This window comes from Lactuca virosa, chromosome 3 (assembly GCF_052849685.1).
Source record: "Lactuca virosa cultivar CGN04683 chromosome 3, Lactuca_virosa_CGN04683_v6, whole genome shotgun sequence".
NCBI classification, from domain to species: domain Eukaryota; kingdom Viridiplantae; phylum Streptophyta; class Magnoliopsida; order Asterales; family Asteraceae; genus Lactuca; species Lactuca virosa.
The window spans coordinates 419,026,030-419,047,716 of NC_136428.1; the positions used below are offsets into that span (position 1 = coordinate 419,026,030).

Below are 21,687 nucleotides of genomic sequence, written 5' to 3' on the forward strand. Positions count from 1 at the left end.
TCTAAATCTCCACCACTACTTCATCATAACAAAATTAGGGTTGTCTTAATGAAGATGGGGACTTCCAATATCAAACCCTAAAATGAATTAACCAACTAATCATCAATTTAATCACGATCATCATATTTCGGGCTCAATCCCAAACCCTGGGTTCGAATTCTAGAGAGAAGTGAGAAAGTTATACCTTAATTCACTAATAGATATGATCTAATTTAAATGTTATATCTTCTTCAATTTGAAAACCTAGATAGCCCCTATAGCATCAAAATTTCCATTTTGAGTTTTGTTCCTCTTCATTTTCGTTCTCCACTTGCAAATAAGGAAGAACCCCTCTAACTAGCTTGTATCATTGGTCACTTGACACACATGGTCCTTCTAACTTTCTATTTTCTAAAAAAAAGACACCACATGAAAACTTACTTGTTAAATTTCAATCATTCAACACTTAGACTTCATGGTTTTATTTTTAGCAAAAATGGTCCCTCATGTAATTTTTCTACATTTTAGATCCAACACTTATTTTATTTAAGGTCGCATATTTTATATTTTAAAGCTTTTTAACATTTATCTTATCATTCATTTATAAATTTAGTTATACTTTTTTAAAATTACTATATTTTTATTTTCCAAATTTTAGTTTTTCACTAAAAATGGAAAAACGCCTAGGCCCATTGTGAGGATATTATAAAGATAAAAATAACAAAAAAAAAACAAAAAATAGGAACATGAAATATAGCCAAAATCAAATCAAACCTTATTTAATCATTACCAACATAATTTGTATCTTTCATTATTTATGACCACATAGATGTAATAATATACAAAATAGAAAATATGTGTAACAGAAAGCAACAAGTTTCTGCTTTTTAAAACAAAAAAAACATTATACAAAGACGAAAAAATACACTTGAGATAGAAATGGATTCGATTAATTTATAAATAAACATTAAACCAAAATTCGAATAAGAACCAAAACCAAATCGCTCGGGAATTGATCCAAACACACAAGGGTTAGGAAATGTAACTAATTTTGATGTTAGGGGTGTTGATGTTGTTAGCATTGAAGATGGTCGCATCTATACGTAATGATGAGAATGGGGTTGAGTTACTTCATTTCCAGTGATGATTAAGTGACAGAAGTAGGTGTATAAGTATGTTGGAAAAGATAACAGGTTAGAGGGTTAGATATAGGGTTAGGAAAATATTTTGATGATTATATGATCCATGGTTTCTAGAAATAGTTGGTGTTTATAGGAAAGAGAGAGAGAGAGAGAGAGAGAGAGAGAGAGAGAGAGAGAGGTGAAATGGGAGAACGAAGGCTCCCAATGAAGCTTGGGATTAACAGGTGGCGACTGCGGGTTTCTTTATGCGAGAAGAAGAAATCTCTATTGTAGGCTTGGAATAGATGATTGATATGGGTTTTCCAGCAACTAAACGAGTTAGTCGAAGAAGATGACCAAAGTATGTGTGTATGGGTGTCGTAGTAGAGAAGATCGAGAGAGGAACGCATGAATGACCTCTTATGAGGGTCATTTATAGGTAAGGGAGGAGATGATGGGACCCAAATGTGTTTTTCATTAAAGAATTTTCTAGTAAATTAGAGCAATACAGTCATTCCATGTATGACAGGGATGCAACGTCCAATTTCAAACCTAACATAGAACGGTTTGATTGAAAAATAAAATATATGGAGAAATATGTATATTAACCAAACCACTCAGGCAATTGGATTCATTTATTATAATAATAATTTATAAACTATTATGTTTTTCAATATTATTATTAGAAAATAATATTGCACACTCCCATTTTTTAAAATGTGTGATTATTTGGTGATAACCAACAAAATGTTCATGCAAACAATAATGATTATGGTGGCGTTTTTTTTTTTAATTTTAACATTTGTTTGTGTGGGGTAGTCATATGTGAAAAAATTGTTTCTTTTTAAAAGACAAAATACATAAAAACATTTGGTTATTTTTTGTTATGGTTTTTTTATTTATTTTTTCGATTTATTTTTCTTGTTATGTCCTAATTTTTTTTATTTGGTTTTTTCCTTTGGTTATGTTTTGATCTTTTTTCTTGTTTCCATTCGATTTGTGTTTTTTAGATAGAAAAATAATTTGTATACTTAAAAAAAGTTGTCTTTTTTATATAGAATGTAGACTTCTGCTCCACATCCATTTAGACATGGAAAAATGTTACATACATTTTACCTTTTAAAAATAAACATTGCATAGAGTTTTAAGAGAATGAAGATACCTCATGATATTTAAATGAGATCTTTATTTGTGTAGTAATCACATTACAATTATTAGGCATATATTGGGTTTATTTAAACTCACAATAATAGTCCCACAAATTTGAAACTTCCATATGTAATTGACCATGGAATATGATATAAGATTTAGCTTCGTCCTTTTCATGTTCTTGCCTTCTTCATCTTTTGGCTCGCTTCGATTGGTTTTCCTGCCATCTTTGAATTCTTATCAAAGTTATCTCCATCTTCACTATCGGTGATGCTTCTTTTAAGTGGAATCATTTTCTCTTCACCAAGGAACTTCTTAAACCAAATTGCTGAATTTTTTGGGTACCTTTGAAGGTCTTTCATGAAATCAACATAGATCATACCAAATCTATTATTATATCCAGAACCCCATTCAAAACTATCCATGAATGACCATATAAAGTATCCCATCACGTTTATATTATTTCTGTAATGATTATATAACAAACATGCTTAGGGTTATGTTTGTAATTAGTTTCACATTACACAAATATATTCACTTGACTTACTGTCGAGCCAATCTAATGGCTTTAAGATGTTCTTTAATGTATTTGATCCGATATTCATCATCACGCACTTGTTCATATGTTTTTCCAGTCTCATTCTTATCAGAAGACCCTATCAAAATTCAGAAGACATGAAAATATGAGTCATAAGCTAGTCTAAAATAGAAGCAAAAGTATAGTTTTACCATTCTCTGTGATGATCATATCTTTAGTAACATTGTATGTTCTTTTAATGTAAATTAAGAGTTCTGTAAGCTGTTGAGGACAAAGATAAATCCACGAACCCTGGTATGACTATTAATTTGCATTTTCCATTAATTAACCATCACTGAAATACAAAATCAAAACATGTATTTAATTGTATCATTGTATATGTATGAAGATGTCTTACCGGCTCTCCAATATAGTTTCCACTAGGATCTTGTCCTAACAAAACAAATAGACAACATTGAGTCATATGTCATGAACCATGACAATGTATATTGAAAACTTGGCTATATAAGATACTTTATTTACATCCACTTAATTTAATTTACAATCATATCGAAAGTGTATAGAAATTTAATATGAAACCTAATAGAATAAGGGCTAATGTCATAAATAGGTAACAAAATATTTTGTGAATAAATTATAATAAATAAATATCAAAGTAAAGGTCTTTTGTGAATAAAAAAAATATTTTGTTACGTATTCATGACATTAATCCTAGATTTAATGATATCAATATTATGTATGCCCAGTTCTATGTTTTTATAATTCATTTCCAAACTGATGATATGATCATTATCTTGTCACCTTCTGTAAAAGTTGTTGTAAATGAAGGTCGGAGTTTTAAAGTACCTGAAACCGCATAGTGACAATCTGTAGAATATCCGAGACGGATTGCATCAGAAGGACCTTGATATTGTGCAAAACATGCAGTGTAGTAGTTTACTCCCAAAAAATCATATGAATCAATCAACTTTTTACTTTGATTAGTAGAAAATTTCGGCAAAAGACGACCATTTAGGTGATCAGTGGTAGGAGTCGCAACAAATTTTTCCATGTTATCCGGCCAAGTACCTCTTGTTAATGGCTCAAGGAACCTAAAATATGTGTCATTGTAACTTATATATTAATATTATTTTCAGAAAATCAAATATTACAAGGGCATCCACAATGTATTTTTCTTTATAAAGTTTAATGGGTTGTCATATCAACATTCCATTTTGTATGCGACATTCAATGGAACATATTTAAAAAAATGAATTTCAATTTTACAATTCAGTGGTCATTTAAATCCAAATTCATTGCTAACTTGGCATCCTGGGATAGTTAGTTTTAATCCGTAACTAGGTATTCCATCTCATTTAACCATTCCATTAAAAATGCATTGTGGATGATCTAAGTAGAATTATTAACATGTTATTTTCAATTACCATCCAACCGTAAAATCATACGCGTATTTAACAGCTTGGACATCTTTTTGATAACTATCACCACGATAAGGTTGAAAATAACCACAGTTAAGGGTAATTCCCACTCTACCTTTCTGGGTATCCTAAAAGACAATCATGGGTATAAGAAATTAGATTATTCTTGCACCATTAAATGTTTCTAAAGATGTTCGAATAATTAGAGCGCTTTGTTTTAATTAATACCTTATAATCTTCAGAATACTTTCTATAAGCAGCTGCATGACAATTTAGTATGTTATATGCTACTGTATATGGTTCTGTTTGAGGATCGCCATCTTCATTTTCTCCACCTCGACCTGGTGCCCCTTGACCTTGTACATAACCAGAGGTGGTGAATATATGTGGTTCATTTATTGTTACCCAATTCTTTACTCGGTCTCCAAATTCCCAAAAACAAATATCCGCATAATTAAGGAAGTCGTCCCTAATTATTGAAATAATTACTTTAGAGTTTAAAAAGGGAAAAATGCATATATAATCACACTAGAAACACTTACACAATTTTAGAACTTAAAAATCCCATGTACTCTTCTTCCAAGGCATTGGGAAGATCCCAATGAAACAAAGTGACAAATGGTTCAATGCCATTAGCTAATAACTCATCAATTAACTTGTTATAATGGTTGATACCTTCCATACTCTTACCCATGCTTACTTTCCCACCTGTTTAATTCCATGGACATATGATATATGTTATTAAAGATTTAAGTATCAGCAAAAAAACATTACATTTAACCTTATTAACTATATCACATTTTCCATAACGATTATAAATCTTTAAAAATATATAATGAATTAATGAATGAGTTGTTGTGAAACAATATCTATGAGGCATTTTTTCCTCAAATATTATTTTTGGGTAGCAACTCTTTACATAAATAAGGTCATGTAGATTAGGTTAGTTTAATATATATATTGTTCAAGGATTATAATTTTTTAAACATAGATAAAACCAAGCAAACAAGAGGTATGTTTAATTATACTACCTACAGAAGAATATATTTGAGGACAAGACATTCGACAACGAAGATCGGAAAACTTTATATTATTTCCATTTCAAAAGAAAAAGTTGTTTATTAAATCAATTGAAGATTTTGAACTTCGAGAAAACTTAAGCATAATAACCAAAGGTACATTTGAAAAAACTGACATCAAAATAATATGTTTATTTTTTCAAACATCATTAGAAGTCAATTAAAATACCTATCCTAGAGGCCAGTAATAAAAGGTTACATAGAAGAGAGAACCAAATAGGGACTCTAAATACGCATGTGTGAATAATAAGTTTTACATCTATTAGACATCCATGAAAGCGATTGAATCATAATGTTATCAAAAAAGGGTATCTCTTTGAGAGTACATCCCCTTAAGCCGAACTCTTTTTCAAAAATTCTAGATACTCCAAAACAGTATAAGCATCGCGTATCAAAGATATATCTTTTAGAACTCACTTAATTGAACCCCTAGGGCATGTGTACATAAATGGAAGCCAAGAGGGACACAAAAAAGGCTACATTGACCATGAATCACTCAATAGTGTTAAGCCTCATAGATTTATGAACAAACAAAAAAGTATTATCTCCATTTATCTGATTAAGCATGATTGGACATGAAATGTCTTCCAATCTTAAGAGTAGCAAACACCTTAACGATCACAACATTTTTCCATTAAAATCAAAGCCCTTTTCTTATCAATAAGCTTACATCCCCAAAATATTAATATAAATGCCTTATAAAATCTTTAGTATTGCATCATGAAAATTAAAATGGAGAAATGATAAAAACATAAACTTTTGAGGAAATTTATAACAAGGAGAGCGTACCTCCAATCAATTAAGATTTCACCTTTTCGTATGATTTTTTTTCAAAAGGTTTCAATAATTAAGGACCGTCGAAAAATAGATGACATATTGGATCCAATAAGAAAACCTATTCAACTATGGAGCTTAGAAGTTTAGCATTCTTTCAACTTTAGAGAAGTTAATCCTAACACCAAATATTTTTACAATTTGAAAATTTTATTTCTAAATTGAAGCACATGGAGGTATATCATCATTGATGATATCTTTAGAATGTTTGATAGACCAATCTCCCATAAAAATAGTATCATCAGCAAAGAAAATAATGTGAGGATATTGAAATCTTTTATACCCTAATTTGATAACTTTGATTCCTTTATTGTGCATTTTAAAAAAGGTTATATTAAGTCTTTTCAAAGTTATAATAGATAATAATTGTCTCATATTCTGCCTTTATGTATACGAAACTCTATAGTCAAAGATTCATAGACGACAAAGAGGCAACAGAATAATAAAGGCATCCTTTAATTCATTTTCCATTCTTTTAAATAAAAATATAGAAGATATATTCGATTCTAAGAAATTTTAGTTCAAACAATAAAATATATTTCAAAAGTTTTGGAAAATAAGTTTGTTGTTGAATTAATTCCTAAGATAAACCTTTGTAAACAATATGACGGTCAACAATAATTTGTATGTCATTTATAGAAGGAAGATTGAAGCTCACTAACTACTTATTAAATAATAATCTTGGTATAGCCTGAAAGGATTTTAATCCATCGATAATCATTTCTCTTAGGCACTCAATAAGAGATGGGTTGTCATTGTGTAAGAGTATAATTTAAATTACATCATAGAAAATTCTGCTAGTTAATTCAACCATTTTATTTACATCATTTTGGCAAAAGTGTTGTTGTTTGCATGTGAATATTTTCCGTTAAGGCAATGTTTCCAAAGTTATTGTTTCATAGCCTAATTTCCATTGCTTTGGGATTAAAATATTGACAAAATTGCAAGAATGGTCCCTGTTGTTAGGCCGAAATTGCCACTTTGGGCCAAACAGGTTTGGGCTAGCACTCATGGTCCAAAGGTTTTCATTTTCTTGCCACTTTGGTCCAATTTACTTTAATTTTTTTTTTATAATGACCATTTTTCCCTTTCTTTTTACCTTTTCAGTTTTTTTATTTATTCATATACTTTTATTAAAAGAAAAAGAAAAAAAGAAAATACATTTCTCTCTTCTCTCTCTCCTCTCTCTCTCTCTCTCTAAAGTTGTCTTCCACATCTGTGTTCTACCGTTCTTCTTGTTTTCCTTAAACCCAAAAATTGAAACCTCAATTTCTTCAAGAATCTACCCCCCTAACCACATTGTTGGTATCTCCCGTCCTTTCCTCAACCATCCAACCCCATTGATGGTGGGAAGCACGAGTTTTTCGGATTAAGAAAGAGGGAGGGATTTCTGAGGTAGAGGTGACCTAATCTTGTGCTTCCATGGAAAATCGAATGTCTAAGGTATTCCTTTTCGATCTTGTCGTCAACTTCAGTGGTATTCCTTTTTGATTAACGATGAAGTGGGTGGAGGAATATGGAACATCGATGGGCTGATGAACTCCAAATTCAACATCGCAACTTTTCTCCCCCTTCTTGTTATCCCGATCTGATCAAGATTAGGTCAACTCCAAAAGAAAGACTCCCCGTTCTCTCCCTTCTCTTTCCTTCTTTCTATTTAGTCGGACACCAAATTCGAGATCCATCTGTAAATTTTTTCTCTTCGTAAAATCATATCCAACACCCGTTGCTTAATGTTCAGATTTTGGAGGCATCCGGTTATTTTCAAGGTAGTATTTAAGAGCTACACCCCCAACAACTACCTTTACCTCCTATGTTGTGAGGGACGATAATGAGGAAGAAAATCTTGTGGTGGCTGTGGAAACTACGGTGGAAGCTGGAGTGGTAGGATGGTGAGAATGGTTATGATGTAAGGTGAAACGATGATGAACATGAAATGGGGTCGGAGATGGCGAGATGGGGTCTCAACGATTTTCTTTTCTTTCTAAACTCACCAAAACCAAAATCTATGTAATCTAATGTTGCAGTTATGATTTGTTTATTTGTGGAGATTTGTTTTGATTCTTGTGTGGATTTACAAATCTTGAAAATACAAATTAGTTTGCGCCTGAGTATAAATCTGGGTTCTTTTGTTAGAGAGAGAGAGAGATAGAGATGTATTTTCTTTTTTCTTTTTCTTTTAATAAAAGTATTTGAATAAATGAAAATAAACTGAAAAAGTAAAAAGAAAGGGCAAAATGGTCATTATTAAAAAATTTAAAGTAAATTGGACCAAAGTGGCAAGAAAATGAAAACCTTTGGACCATGATTGCTAGTCCAAACCTGTTTGGCCCAAAGTGACAATTTCGACCTAACCATAGGGACCATTCTTGCAATTTTGTCTAAAATATTTGGTTTCCAAGTTTACCAAATATATAGCATCATTTCTTTCAATTTATGAGTTTTAGGATCTGTGTGCTTCTTTGTACAAAGTTTTGGTTTCATTGCCTAATTCACATTGCTTGGGGAGTAAATTACTTGGTTTCCAAGTTTACTAAATATATAGAATCATTTCTTTTTATTTATGAGTTTTAGGATATGTGACTCCTCATAATGGTTTCCACCCATATTATATGTTCTTGGTGTTCTTATATTTCTTTTTTCATTCATCGTTATATACAACAAGTAGTATTAGATCCATCTTTCCAAAAGCTTTTAATACTAAATCAATTTTCATTCCCAAATATTGTACTTTAAATCAATTTCTTCCCTAAATACGTTACATGTTATTGTTTATTTTCTTCCATGAAGTATGATCTTCCGATTTTAGACCGCGACACCATGTTTTTCATGTGGAAAGGAAAGATGAGAACTCTACTAGATTATGTTGATTATAATGGTGCACTACATTTTTCTTGAAACATGATACACACTGATTATTTTGGAGGAGATGAATATTTAGGATCATCCATAATCCATGGGATTTTATTTTGGATTGAGCTCTTTTCGAGTTTCACGTCATTGCACATTCAATTGTCGCATGAATTATGTATATTTATCTATATGATCCTTAATTTTTAGAAGGTACACCATATTTTTATAGGATTTTGAATTAGGGAGTGTTAGGAAACCAATATCCAATCACTAGTTCAATGAAAGAAATCGATTTAAATATCGTTCAACTTCTTCAAACATTTGATACCATAAGATATTATGGTGCATTTTATATTGTAGGTTATTTTGGAGCGGTTAATATTTTAACGTATTTTGGTGCATTTGATATCATAATGTATTTTGGCATTCAAATTAAGTCCTCAATGGCTATTGGCATTTAAGGAATTCTTTTAACTTAGTTCTGGTTTGAAAGTTCTTTAATTTGTTGAAGGTAAAACTCGGTTAATATGACATTCGTTCGAGTATGGTTTGAATTCCATTATTTCAAATTTGTGATGTTAATGCAAAGTCTATTAATGTAGAACTTTGGAAAAAGTGTCGATGTTTTTAGGTGAATTATTTCCAATTAAGGCAATGTTTCTAGAATTATGGTTTAATAGTCAAATTCAATTTTCTTACGGAGTTTATTACATGGTTTTCAAGTTATAAATTTTATGAAATCATTTCCTTTTATTTATGAGTTTTAGGATCTTTAGAATTCTTTATATATATATATATATATATATATATATATATATATATATATATATATATATATATATATATATATATATATATAATCTGTTTTTATGATTTTATTATTTTTCTCATTTCTCCATATTGATGATTAAGAACCTTGTATCTTCTTTTCTCTTTTTAGATTTCATTAAAACACCAATTACTTCCTTGAGTTTTATTCATACAAAGGTTTCTACTCATAATTTTGTGTTCTTGGTGTTCTTATTTTCATCTTTAACTCATCATTGTTAATTACATATCTTATTTCAAAGAATGAGAGGAATATGATTATTCAATGATAACTACCATTTCTTATCTTTTTTTATCTAAATTGGTAACATGGGGCTCATATTGATCTGACTAAGCCAAAATATTTGTACAGGAGTCAAACATCAGGGATAAATCTAAATTTTTAGTTTCCTATGCAAGGTATGGTGTATATTTGGACCGTGGAGATGTTTCCATGTAATTTATAGGTATCAAGCCAAACCATTTGCATTTTTTTTAAATCGTGAATATTCAAACCTTCGAAAAGCGAACAAGAACTAACTATTAACCTTTTTTCTCATATTTTTACTTAGATGCACATCTATAATTTTATCGTATATGAAAATTTCCAGATGAATGCTTTTCTCCAAAAGTGAACAATGAAGCATGTGAATGAGTACATCGATTTTCTCCCAAGACATTTAGTTGGTTCCCTTTCCTCGGTTTAATGACCTCCTTCTCTTCTCCCTCTATTATTTTAGTTGTGTAACTACTATCTTTTGTATACCAATTAAATTACAAAAAAAAAAAAAAACAATTGCTTATTCTAGATACTTTAAGAGGATTAACGTTACATTCTAAAAAAAAGGACACATTCGTATGTTTATTGAATCATTTTATAAATAAATTTCACCGGGCTATTTATGATAAATACAAACATGGGTCTGGCCCATTTTTTGTTAACATTCAGTTGAGGGTAATAAAGGTTCACTCCAATTTATTGGATAAGAATCTTTATATTAACCAACACATATGCCCTATAAGTCCTCTTAAGTTTAACGCATCATCTAGTCATTCAATATTTTTAATTAAAGGAACTCTTGCATCAATAATTCTCATATTCCTAGAATTAGAGCACCTCTCCAAAAGGATTATGCTATTTACGATAAAATCAATGATGATTTCTAAGTTCTAAGGTGAATGAAGACTTGTAATCAGTTACTAGGAAACCAAATATGATTTCACAAGTTAGGAATTTTAATGGGGAAGTGGTTTATAGGATCCTTTAATTTGAAAATTAATTGTATCGAGACTGATTATGCCTTAAGAATGTATGATATTATGGTATATATAGACACGAGAACCATCTAACTCGGGGGAACATCTTAGTATCAACCTTGAAGGTTTAAAAAAAGTGAAGTTTTTAGTTGTTATGTTAGAAAATGACTCTTGTCCCTTAATTGTTGTAGGATTAGAATAAAAGATAGAAAGACTTAGATTAAAAAAAAAATTATTTTAAGAAATCAAATTACCATTTTGGGTATTTAAAAAACTAGTACCAATATATTCTTCTATTCTCTTATCAATCTATTTAGAGTAGTTTGGATTTCAAGTTTTCTGGTAAAAATGTAGTGGGTAGATTAAGGGGTTTATTGAGTATTTGGGATTCGACCTTTTTAAAGGAACAATACATCATAACACATTAGTATTTTATTTCTTTCGTTGGTATTTGGATCTCATACAAGGCCCCCATTCTTCCTAATTAATATGTATACCCTCAAAGTTGTGATAAGAAATATGTACTATGGTCTCAAAATTCTAATTTGTTAAGAAGGTTTGATTATTTGTTGTCATTTTGTTGATTTTAAAGAGATTAGGTGTGCCTATGATACAAGAGGCTTTATTTTTAATCATGGTGGAGCAAATTTTTGATAAAGTTTCATTTCAAATGCATACTTGGTTGATATGCCTAGGGGTTGAAATTTTATGTAGACTAACAGGGTTGCTTCCAATTTAAAGAACCTAGATCGTTTTGTTAATCATTAAAATATATATGTCATTCTTCATCAGTCATGGATCTTATGAGGTTCTTCTCAAACCATTCCCCAATTATATTAAATGAAAGAAAGAGATATTAAAGTCTAATCCAATTTTAATTCTATAAATCGACCCCACTAAATTCATAGAGACGGTTTAACGGATGTTGGAATATAAAATAAAACCTTTGTAGGAAATAATATACATGAATTCACAAAGTTGAGTAATAAATCTAAAAAGGATAAGATGGGTATCAAATCTGGGTGGGCTAAGAAGACAATCAAATACTATGTGGATAAGAAATGATTGCTTAATTAATTGAGAAGATATATGACCAAATTGAGAAAAACAAAGCATTAGATGCTCTTTTGCATAAACAAAATGACACCTTGACTAACCTTATGGGAATTGATAAAATGGATAAAAACATGTGCAAAGTGCTAAATAAAGTGGGGAAAATAAGGGAATCAAAACTCTAAGTTCTTCCACGAGTTTATCAACAATAACCGAGTCGGTTCCTCGATTAAAGGAATATTCATTAATGTGTTTTTGATCACGAAACCTAATTGAATAAAAAAGGAGTTCTATAATTTTAATTCTAAAGAATTCCATAATGTGCCCCATATAAGTGTCTCCTAATTGATCCAACACTTCAACAAGCTTGATGAGACCAAAGTGACTCAATTGGTGTGAGATTTCTTCGTTGAGGAATAAAAAAAGTCACATGGGATTGCAGCTTCAACAACATATTGGGCCCAAACCAGATTGTTTTACTTTTTATTAGAATATTTTGGAACACTATTGGAAACAAAATTCTTTATATTGTTTCAGGTCCTTTGAGATAATTAAAAATGATTGCAACTCCTCATATATCACTCTTATCTATATAGTAAAATATTGAATCTGATTATCTGATTACCACATGATTATTATGATGGATACCTTTACAAGACTATATGATCACCACATAATTAATAGGATGGATAACTTTACAAGATTATATCTCGAGTCCTTCCTAACCACCTTTAGATAGTGATGGGATCAATTATTAGAGATTGCTAATTGGCCTCCATAAAAGGAAGGAAAACTAGGGTGGGCCCACACTTGCTAATGAACTAATTGAGCATGATACAACTACGAGGATAAGAATATTCTTTTTTAAACTCGACTTTCCAAAAATATATGATTTTGTTAGTTTGTGAATACCTTGACTTTACCCTTCCAGTTATGAGTTTGGTGACCACTAGAGATCGTGGATAAGATCAAGTCTTTGTTATTCTACGAATTAGATCATCATCAGTGGTTCCCTGACCTTGCAATTAAAAATGAAGAAAGTGCTACAAGAACACGAACATTTCTATTGCTCTTAGTGATGGAAGTCCTTCATGTAGTGATCGGGAATGCTAAGGAAAAAGACATCATCAAGGGATTCAAATGTGGTATCAACAAGTGTGTGGTATCACACCTTTTCTTTATGAATAATATATGGTTTGTTGGATATTAGGGAAAAGAAAACCAAATATATCATACCCATCCTTATATATTCCATCTAACATCATGTCTTCAAATAAACCTTTCTAAAATCAAACTCTTAGGTGTTGGAGTTAAGCTTACATAAATTAAGCTGTTGGCTACCACTCTTTGTGGCAAAGAGGAGAAACATTCATGTATTTATCTTAGATTGCTTGATGATGATAATATGATAAATTCAAACTTGGAATCTAATTTTAGACAACTATATAAATAAGTTCTCGACATGGGATTCATGGACTCCAGTCAAACTAAACATTCTAAGATGACGCTTGAACTATAACGACCTCCCAACACGATCAAAATCAAATACAAGTAGAATGAAACTTTATGTACTCTTTTTCCATTATGCAACTACCAAGTTGAGACTATCTCCCGCCTATGGGATGCTCAAATTTTTTTCCTAATCACTAGGATCTTTTGAGAGGGTAACGACATAGTCAAATTATCAAAAAATAGAAAAATAAAAAAATAAAAAAAATTAGATGTGGTGCTTGGGTGTTGTATTTGGAATACCTTGATGTTCAGAAATGTTACTATCTATATTGATTCCAATACTAAAGTAGATGAACTTTTAATTATGCCGTTTCTCATCCCTTTTTTTTGGGTGCTGCTAATAAGACACCCCTAAGACACTCTCTCATCATTTTTATAAAAAGTCAACCTATAATAAGCTACTTGTAATCAGTTTTTTCGGAAAACAATGCAATTTCAACCAATAAAAATACTTCAAAATTAATTAGAGTTGTCTAAATGGTAAAAATGGGTGTCTTTTTAGCCAACCCCTTTTTTTTCTAATAGGAACCGAAAGCCTAAGCTAAGTTAGACACGTTGGTTTAAAAATCTGACCGAAGATATCAATTCTATGTAATTCCCATATTTTCCGTGCACTAGCCTCTTGCTATCATCTAGTTAATGAAAGTTATGTTAAAAAATCTTGGTGAACCATGTACTTAGTAAATTATAAAAAGTTGGTACAAGATGGTAACTTGAACCTTACAGCAGTAGTCACCAAACTTGTATCTTGAAAATAAAAGAAACAAGACAATATTTCTCTTTGGAAAAACTATCATTCAATCTCAAATAATTTTATTTGTATTTCATTTTTTTTAATCAGGCAAATAATTTTATGAGTTTTTCCCAAGATTCTAAAAAACGTGAAGCGTGAGCTTGTCAGCAAGGTTAAAGTTAAGTCATGGCGAGCCATGACCTTTTTCAAGACGTGACTATTTTATATATACATTAAAAAAGATAAATCATATTATTATTGAATTTTATTAAATATATCAAGTTTTTAGAAGTATTATATTAATATTTAATATAAAAAAGTTAAAAAAAACTCAATTATTTTAGGCCCGATAAGAAAAAGAAGCAAAAAAAAACCAAAAAAAAGACCCACGCCTTGAAAAAAACTCGTGCTATAACGCGATAAGGTGTGCCTTGACATGTTATTTGGGTGTCACGCTTAACAAACCCGCCTTTGACGTTTTCGTAACGGCTACACCACGTCTCGCGCCATGACACGCCTTGAAGCACGCCTTTTACAACCATGGTTTTTCCAATGAAATTGTACAGATAATTATAAATATATTGATGTTCTAAATAATATCTAGAAAGTCATGTAGAAATTATTTTCGTATATACATTCCCTTGTATATACCGAAATAAAATCCTTTATATACGCAACCCATTACAAATATATCGATAATTTAAGTTTGATAAATACAATAAAATTGAGTGTCATAATTCTCATTGAGTTTTAATGCGATCTATTGAAAACAAAAAAAAAAACACTTACCTGGTAATATTCTTGACCATGAAATAGAGAATCTGTATGAATTTACACCCATTTTCTTCAACAATTGAACATCTTCCTATTAAATATGTTCAAAAAAAGGAAAACTGTAAAAGATAAAGATCTATATACATATACACATACATAATACATATACATATATACAAATGTGTACAAAAAAATTATATTGGTGAAAATTCAAAATGGACATATTTTAAAAAACACACAAACAAATGTACGTATATATGTACATCCCTGAAAATGAAAAGCATATTTTTATATAACATATATCCATTTTGATTAAAACATATGTTCATTTTTCCGTTTTGTTTACCAAAATATTAATTGGAAAAAGAGTTCTTAGGTTTTCATATTTTTTAGGTTCTCATATTATTAAAAATTTTAATGAAATTTTTGAAGGATTTGTAATGTATAGTTAACATTTAATTAACTATACCTAAATATAATTTGATGTTAAGCTAACATTCAATGGATTTGAAAAATATAATTTGATGTTAAGCTAACATTCAATGGATTTGAAATTATGATGGTTGAGTTGTTCCAAATGGAAATAAGTATTTTTTGAAATTATGATGGTTGAGTTGTTCCAAATGGAAATAAGTATTTTTAGAATAGTTTAAATATGTTTCATTGACATTCAATATATTTTTGAATTTAAACGGTGAATTTTATAAAAGATAGATTTTTGTGGCAACCAATAAAACTTTGGGATAAATACTTATGAGGTAACAAACTTTAGGTTTTGTATATATTTTACCACTACACGTTTTTATACATTATTTACCAATAATCGTTTATTTTTGGTCGAAAAATACCACTACTTTTTTTTTTTTTATATATATTTACCCGGTTTTATCACTTGAGGTGGCATTCCATGTAGTTCATGACATGAGATTGTGACGCTTTGTTTTGCACACATGTTAACAGTGATTATTTATTTATCTTTTTTACATATTATGTCAATAATCTTACATTTATTAAAGAGAGAAGAAATGATGATGTTTGTTTTGAACTCATAGCCTCAAGGAAGAGAGGTGCTGACTCTACTACTAAGCCAAACACATATTTTCAATTTTCAAACATTCTATAATATAATATATGGAAATTGAGTAAACTAACCATTATAAACGATGTTTTTAAATAAAATAATCATATTTTCTTAGTTTTTGAAAAATAAGAACATTCTCTGGAATGTCTAATTTTGGAGTGTTGTTTATCTTTTTTTAGTTTTTTATTTTTATTTTTTATTTTCAAATAATTTTTTTTTGGGATTTCTAGTACTATATTTCGTAATGTTTATTGTCATCATTTTTCAATAAAATGTTTAATTTTATATTTTTTTTTTGGGATTTCTAGTACTATATTTCGTAATGTTTATTGTCATCATTTTTCAATAAAATGTTTAATTTTATATATACTCATATTGTATATAATTCATATTATTATGTTTGTTAAATTTAGAGAAAATATGATTTTTTTTTTCTTAAAATTCCGGAATTGTTTTTCGAATTTCGAACTTGTTCTTGAAATTCAGAGTTTTGTTTTTTTTTCAAAATCTGAAATTTTGGTCTGGAATATCAACAACACTAATGAATTAGGCATTCCGGAATACTGTTCATGTTCCAGAATTTTAGTCCTGAATTCAGAATGTCACTCCGTAGTTAGTCAAAAAAATGTTTTTTCTTTTGTCCAGAATGCCTCATTCCGAACAAAGTAGTTATTTTTGCAAAAAAAACTGGTTATTTTTCTCAAATACACATTAAAATAATGATTCATTCCGAACAAAGTGATTATTTTTACAAAAAGAAAAAAAAAAGAACAAAAAAAAATAGTTATTTTTTTCAAATACATATTAAAAAAAAAGTGATTAAATTACTTAATTTCCATATAATATATTGTGCTAAGGTCTAATAACTTTTAAACGAAAAACAAAAGTGGGGAGGTAAGAATTGAAGAGGGGTCTCTCCCTAGTTTGGTGATGATTTTACCGGTAGGCCAAACTTGTAGTTAAAATTAACATTACCTCAAAAATAATAATAATAAATAAATAAATAAAAATAATATATATATATATATATATATATATATATATATATATATATATATATATATATATATATAAGGAAATCTCCAAAAAAGTCCTAAAATTTAACCTAATTTATGAAAAAGTCTCAAACTAAATTTTGTTTACGAAAAAGCATGAATTACCGGTAAAAATGGCGATATGACCCCTTTTTTCCGGTTTACCGGTTTTATTACTTACCTGTTTTACTAAAGTCCCATTATTTTACCCTAATTTACGAATAAGTCCCAAAATAAAATTTACTGATGATTTAACACTTTTCTCTATATAATATACATTTTACCGGTTTCATTAATGACCCGGACACCTACTCATTAAATGAGATGATGAGATGGATATGTTGAGTAATATAATGTTATGTTTAACATAAAACTTGATATCCTGATGTATTGTATATGTTTTTGGAACATAAAATGCATCCAACGAAGACTACAATAATTAAATAAGCTAACAACAACTGCGTTATTTTTTACGTTTATAAGAAATATCAAATTGTTTATCTAATCTTATGTAACCCAATATATCCATCTCATCAGACATCAACTCATTTTCTGTCATTTTTTCATGGAAACACACATTTTATTGGTTTCATTGCTGACATAGATACATAGTCATAAATGAACCGATGAGATGAGTATCAAATTTTACAGTAAATGTGACATTATATAATCCATCGTATTCATGTTATCAGCTAATTTAATAACTAGGTGTCTAAGTCAACAATGAAACGGATAAAATGTATGTTACATGAAGAAAATGGTCAAATCATCAGTAAGTTTTATTTTGGGACTTATTCGCAAATTAGGATAAAATAATGAGACTTTAGTGAAACATGTAAGTAATAAAACCGGTAAACTAGAAAAAAAATGGTCAAATCACCATTTTTACCGGTAATTCATGCTTTTTCGTAAACAAATTTTAGTTTGGGACTTTTTCGTAAATTAGGGTAAAATTTTAGGATTTTTCTGGAGATTTCTCATATATATATAATCTTTTCCTAAAAATATGTAGTATTTACGTATTATTCATATATTAGTATATATAAATAAATATAAAACATATCGTTACGTATAAATGAATTATTTTTACAAACCAATATGTATTTTTTGCATGTAAGTATGTATTTTTACATTCAAAAACATTATTTTCATATAAAACGTAAATACTATTTTTATATATTATCTATGTATTATTATTATATATATATATATATATATATATATATATATATATATATATATATATATATATATATATAAAAACTGCGTTTGTATGTGTAAGTAGCTATTATTTACATTCTTCTATATATATATATATATATATATATATATATATATATATATATATATATATATATATATATTAAGTGTTGTACTAAATAATACTTAGATTGTATATAAAAATACATATTTATACATAAAAATATAGTCTTAAATGTCCATATGCTTTTTAAATTATTCATACATAGTACTACATAAATAATATTATGTAAATATTACGTATTTATAGTAGTGATATTAAGTATGCTTCATGAGTATACATTGTATACATGCGGTGGCGGATCCACAGTGTAAGAAGGGGGTCCATGGACCCCATTTAAAAGTTTATTCCAGCCCCCATTTTACTAAACCAGCCCCTCAAAAATTCATCTTTTGTTGAAATTATACCTATTGGCACCAACTTGTGCTGAAAAAAACTATTTTTATAACATTTTTAACAGAAAAAACTCCCAAAAAATCTCAAAATTTCTGATTTTTTCTACTTTCAAATTTTTGTTTTATTTTTTATATAAGATGGACCCCGGTAATAAATTTTTCTGGATCCGCCCACTGTATACATGACGATTTTTATTTCAGTAACAATGTTTGGTCAGGTGGTAAAGCCCTCGTAAAACAACGAAGAGACGCGGGTTTAATTCTTGTACACATAATTTTTGTTTTTCCATTAAAATTTACGAGACCTTATAACGATATATATTATATTAGCGAAGATTGAAAATCAAAAACATGCTACCTTAATGACAACACTAAATTATAATGAATTTTCTTTTAAAAATTAATAGACCTTATAACGATATTTATATTAGCGAATATTTAAAATACTAAAGTTGATGCCTGATTACTTTAACTCTATACCTTTATTCTTGAATAATTATCATCAGCATGGCATGCATTTGCACCTCCTTCAATCTTATCTGCAATAAACATTTTTTATTTTTATACGACAAGACATTAAAACTTTTAAAAAGGAAGGGAACGAGGGATGGACCAGGGTGTCTAAAACAGAAGCAATCCCAAATACTATACCCTTTGCCGTCTGCTCTCCAACCACCTTCAATCTGAAATCAAAACATTCATATAGTTATGAAAACTATAAACTTAATCAACGCTTAGAAAATGACAACTAAACACCATCAATTGGATATTTTTTTGTGATCATGAGTGTGTCAGTGTATAAACAGATGTACACCTGGTAAGCAGATGATCCTACTCCAAAGAAGAAATCCTTAGGGAAGTCATGACGTTTGATATCAGAGGCCATGTTATCGTCATGGTCAAACTCTAACACGGTTTTACTCGTCATCACAATTAAACAACTAACCGTAGTAGGCTGGCTTAATAGAAAATCTTTAGGACTTGAATTTATAGAGTTGAAGAGATGTTATTCTCATGCTCAAATGGTCCGATATTTATACAACCACCAGTTGCAAATTAATTGCCAAGATTGATAAGATATATCGATAACTTAATGAATAAAGAAACGTAAAAGTATATCTAATTTCATATTAAATCTCTTAGATCGATAATTAACTTTTTTAGTGCTTTTCGTATGTCTAGAGAGAATTGCACGATTGTGTAGTTTATGTATAGGTAAAAGATCAAATGAGAAGCACTAAAGGTTAAGAACCATTTTCATTAATGCTATTTTTGTAAATTTAACTTTAATACTATAAAACATACATATATTTCATTGTTACAATCATATCTAACTTCTAATATTTCAAACTCTCTCAAAGTCTTCCAACATTTTTGAAGAACACAAACCCAAAGACCACCACTACCGTTGACGGCATCACCACCACCAACTACCACCGTTAGTAGCACCATTGTCGGCACCACTACAGAAAGTGGAGCACCTCCACCAGAAGATCGACGTCGCTTTCTTCATCCTCTGCCTCCGCTTCACCAGATCTACGACCACATCCATCTCTTTTACTGTTTTGCTCCGGTGAACCATCAGATCTACATCAGATATTACTAGATCTGCATCAGATCTCACCAAATTTGATGTGTTGTGCATTTTGAGGTTTGATCTGGCATCGTCTTTCCCTCCATCCCGCTGATGTTCGTTTGCCTTGCTCTGATCTACAACCACATCAACTCCGGCGACGTACCTTCTATGACGAATTTACCTTCCTCATACTCTTCCTCCATTTCGCCAGATCTACGACCGTATCCATCTGTTTCTGTTTTCCACTTCGATGAACCAACAGTCTACATTATATCTCACCAGATTTGCATTAGATCTCATCGATCTGCATCAGATCTCACCTGATCTGATGTGTTTGTGCATTTTCAAGTTAGATTCGGCTAACCACCACTTCTGACGCGATTGAAAGAGTTCCTGTTAGGACGAACAACGAGATGACGAATGCGGAATCTAAAGAACAATCATGAATCAATCACCATAAAGTTGCAAGTAATATGTCAAATGTTTTATCTCTCACTGATTTGGAAATGAACGTATAAAGAAACCTTTTTGGGAAAAAGCTTACCTAACAAGCTAAGCTAATGACTATAGATAGGGAAAATAAAATATTTACCAAAAATACAAAACTCTAAATAGTCTTCGATAATTAATAAAAATGTCAAATCAGTTTCAATATCTCAAATACTCAACAATCTCCCCTAGATATTGAAACTGATAAAGATCACGATTTTCAATCTTCTTGGCATTTCTCCCCCTAAATTGTGAGACTCATCAAAACATGGGGTCTTCAAAGAGAGATAATCAAATATCATCTTCCAAATGCGAACTCCCCCTTAAATAATCAACACTCCCCGTTGAATCTTCAACAAGTACCATGCAGAGAAATCGGAAAGTTGAGAAGAATCACCAACAACCTACTCTATCACAAAGAGCAAGTTCGCTAAACCTACTCTATCACAAAGAGCAAGTTTGCTAATAACCTACTCTGTCACAAGAGCAAGTTCTCCAATATGGATCTTCAAAACCCATCAGATTTGAACAAATGATGAAATAAAATCTTAGATTTTCGGGTTTTAGAGGTTTAGACAAAAAGAAAAGAATAAGAGACAATTATTAGAAGGGTTTAGAAAAAATTAGACCAAAGAAAAAAAGAAACAAAAATACTTTGAGTAGAAGGGGTAAAAGTGGTAAAACCCATAAAATCGTAAAAAATTAAGACATGGTGTAGAATCTGCTAAGCTATATAAACTCTGG

The 21,687-nt window shown here is 29.9% G+C and overlaps 1 protein-coding gene across 2 annotated transcripts; it reads right to left on the bottom strand.

The window, feature by feature from the left end:
- Positions 1 to 2,287: 2,287 nt before the first annotated feature.
- On the bottom strand, positions 2,288 to 19,882 carry LOC145163212 (raucaffricine-O-beta-D-glucosidase-like). Of its 2 annotated transcripts, none has more exons than XM_079082067.1 (12): positions 19,693 to 19,882; positions 19,530 to 19,561; positions 19,359 to 19,417; positions 15,123 to 15,198; positions 4,748 to 4,913; positions 4,434 to 4,674; positions 4,212 to 4,333; positions 3,634 to 3,878; positions 3,185 to 3,219; positions 2,979 to 3,087; positions 2,797 to 2,905; positions 2,288 to 2,714 (listed from the first exon to the last, which is right to left on the bottom strand). In XM_079082067.1, exons 4-12 carry the CDS (start codon positions 15,172 to 15,174, stop codon positions 2,423 to 2,425), a joined length of 1,371 nt encoding a protein of 456 aa, XP_078938193.1. In that variant the 5' UTR covers positions 15,175 to 15,198; positions 19,359 to 19,417; positions 19,530 to 19,561; positions 19,693 to 19,882; the 3' UTR covers positions 2,288 to 2,422. The 2 variants fall into 2 exon arrangements, with proteins under 2 accessions (XP_078938193.1, XP_078938192.1); XM_079082066.1 differs by having other exon boundaries at positions 19,492 to 19,561.
- Positions 19,883 to 21,687: the final 1,805 nt, after the last annotated feature.

Excerpts from the sequence above, each read along its gene's own strand:
- LOC145163212 (XM_079082066.1), bottom strand. The coding sequence starts at position 19,806 with ATGACGAGTAAAACCGTGTTAGAGTTTGACCATGACGATAACATGGCC. Across the intron at positions 19,562-19,692 it reads TAGGATCATCTGCTTACCAG|ATTGAAGGTGGTTGGAGAGC; the intron begins GTGTACATCTGT and ends TTTTGATTTCAG. Across the intron at positions 2,906-2,978 it reads TATGATCATCACAGAGAATG|GGTCTTCTGATAAGAATGAG; the intron begins GTAAAACTATAC and ends GAATTTTGATAG.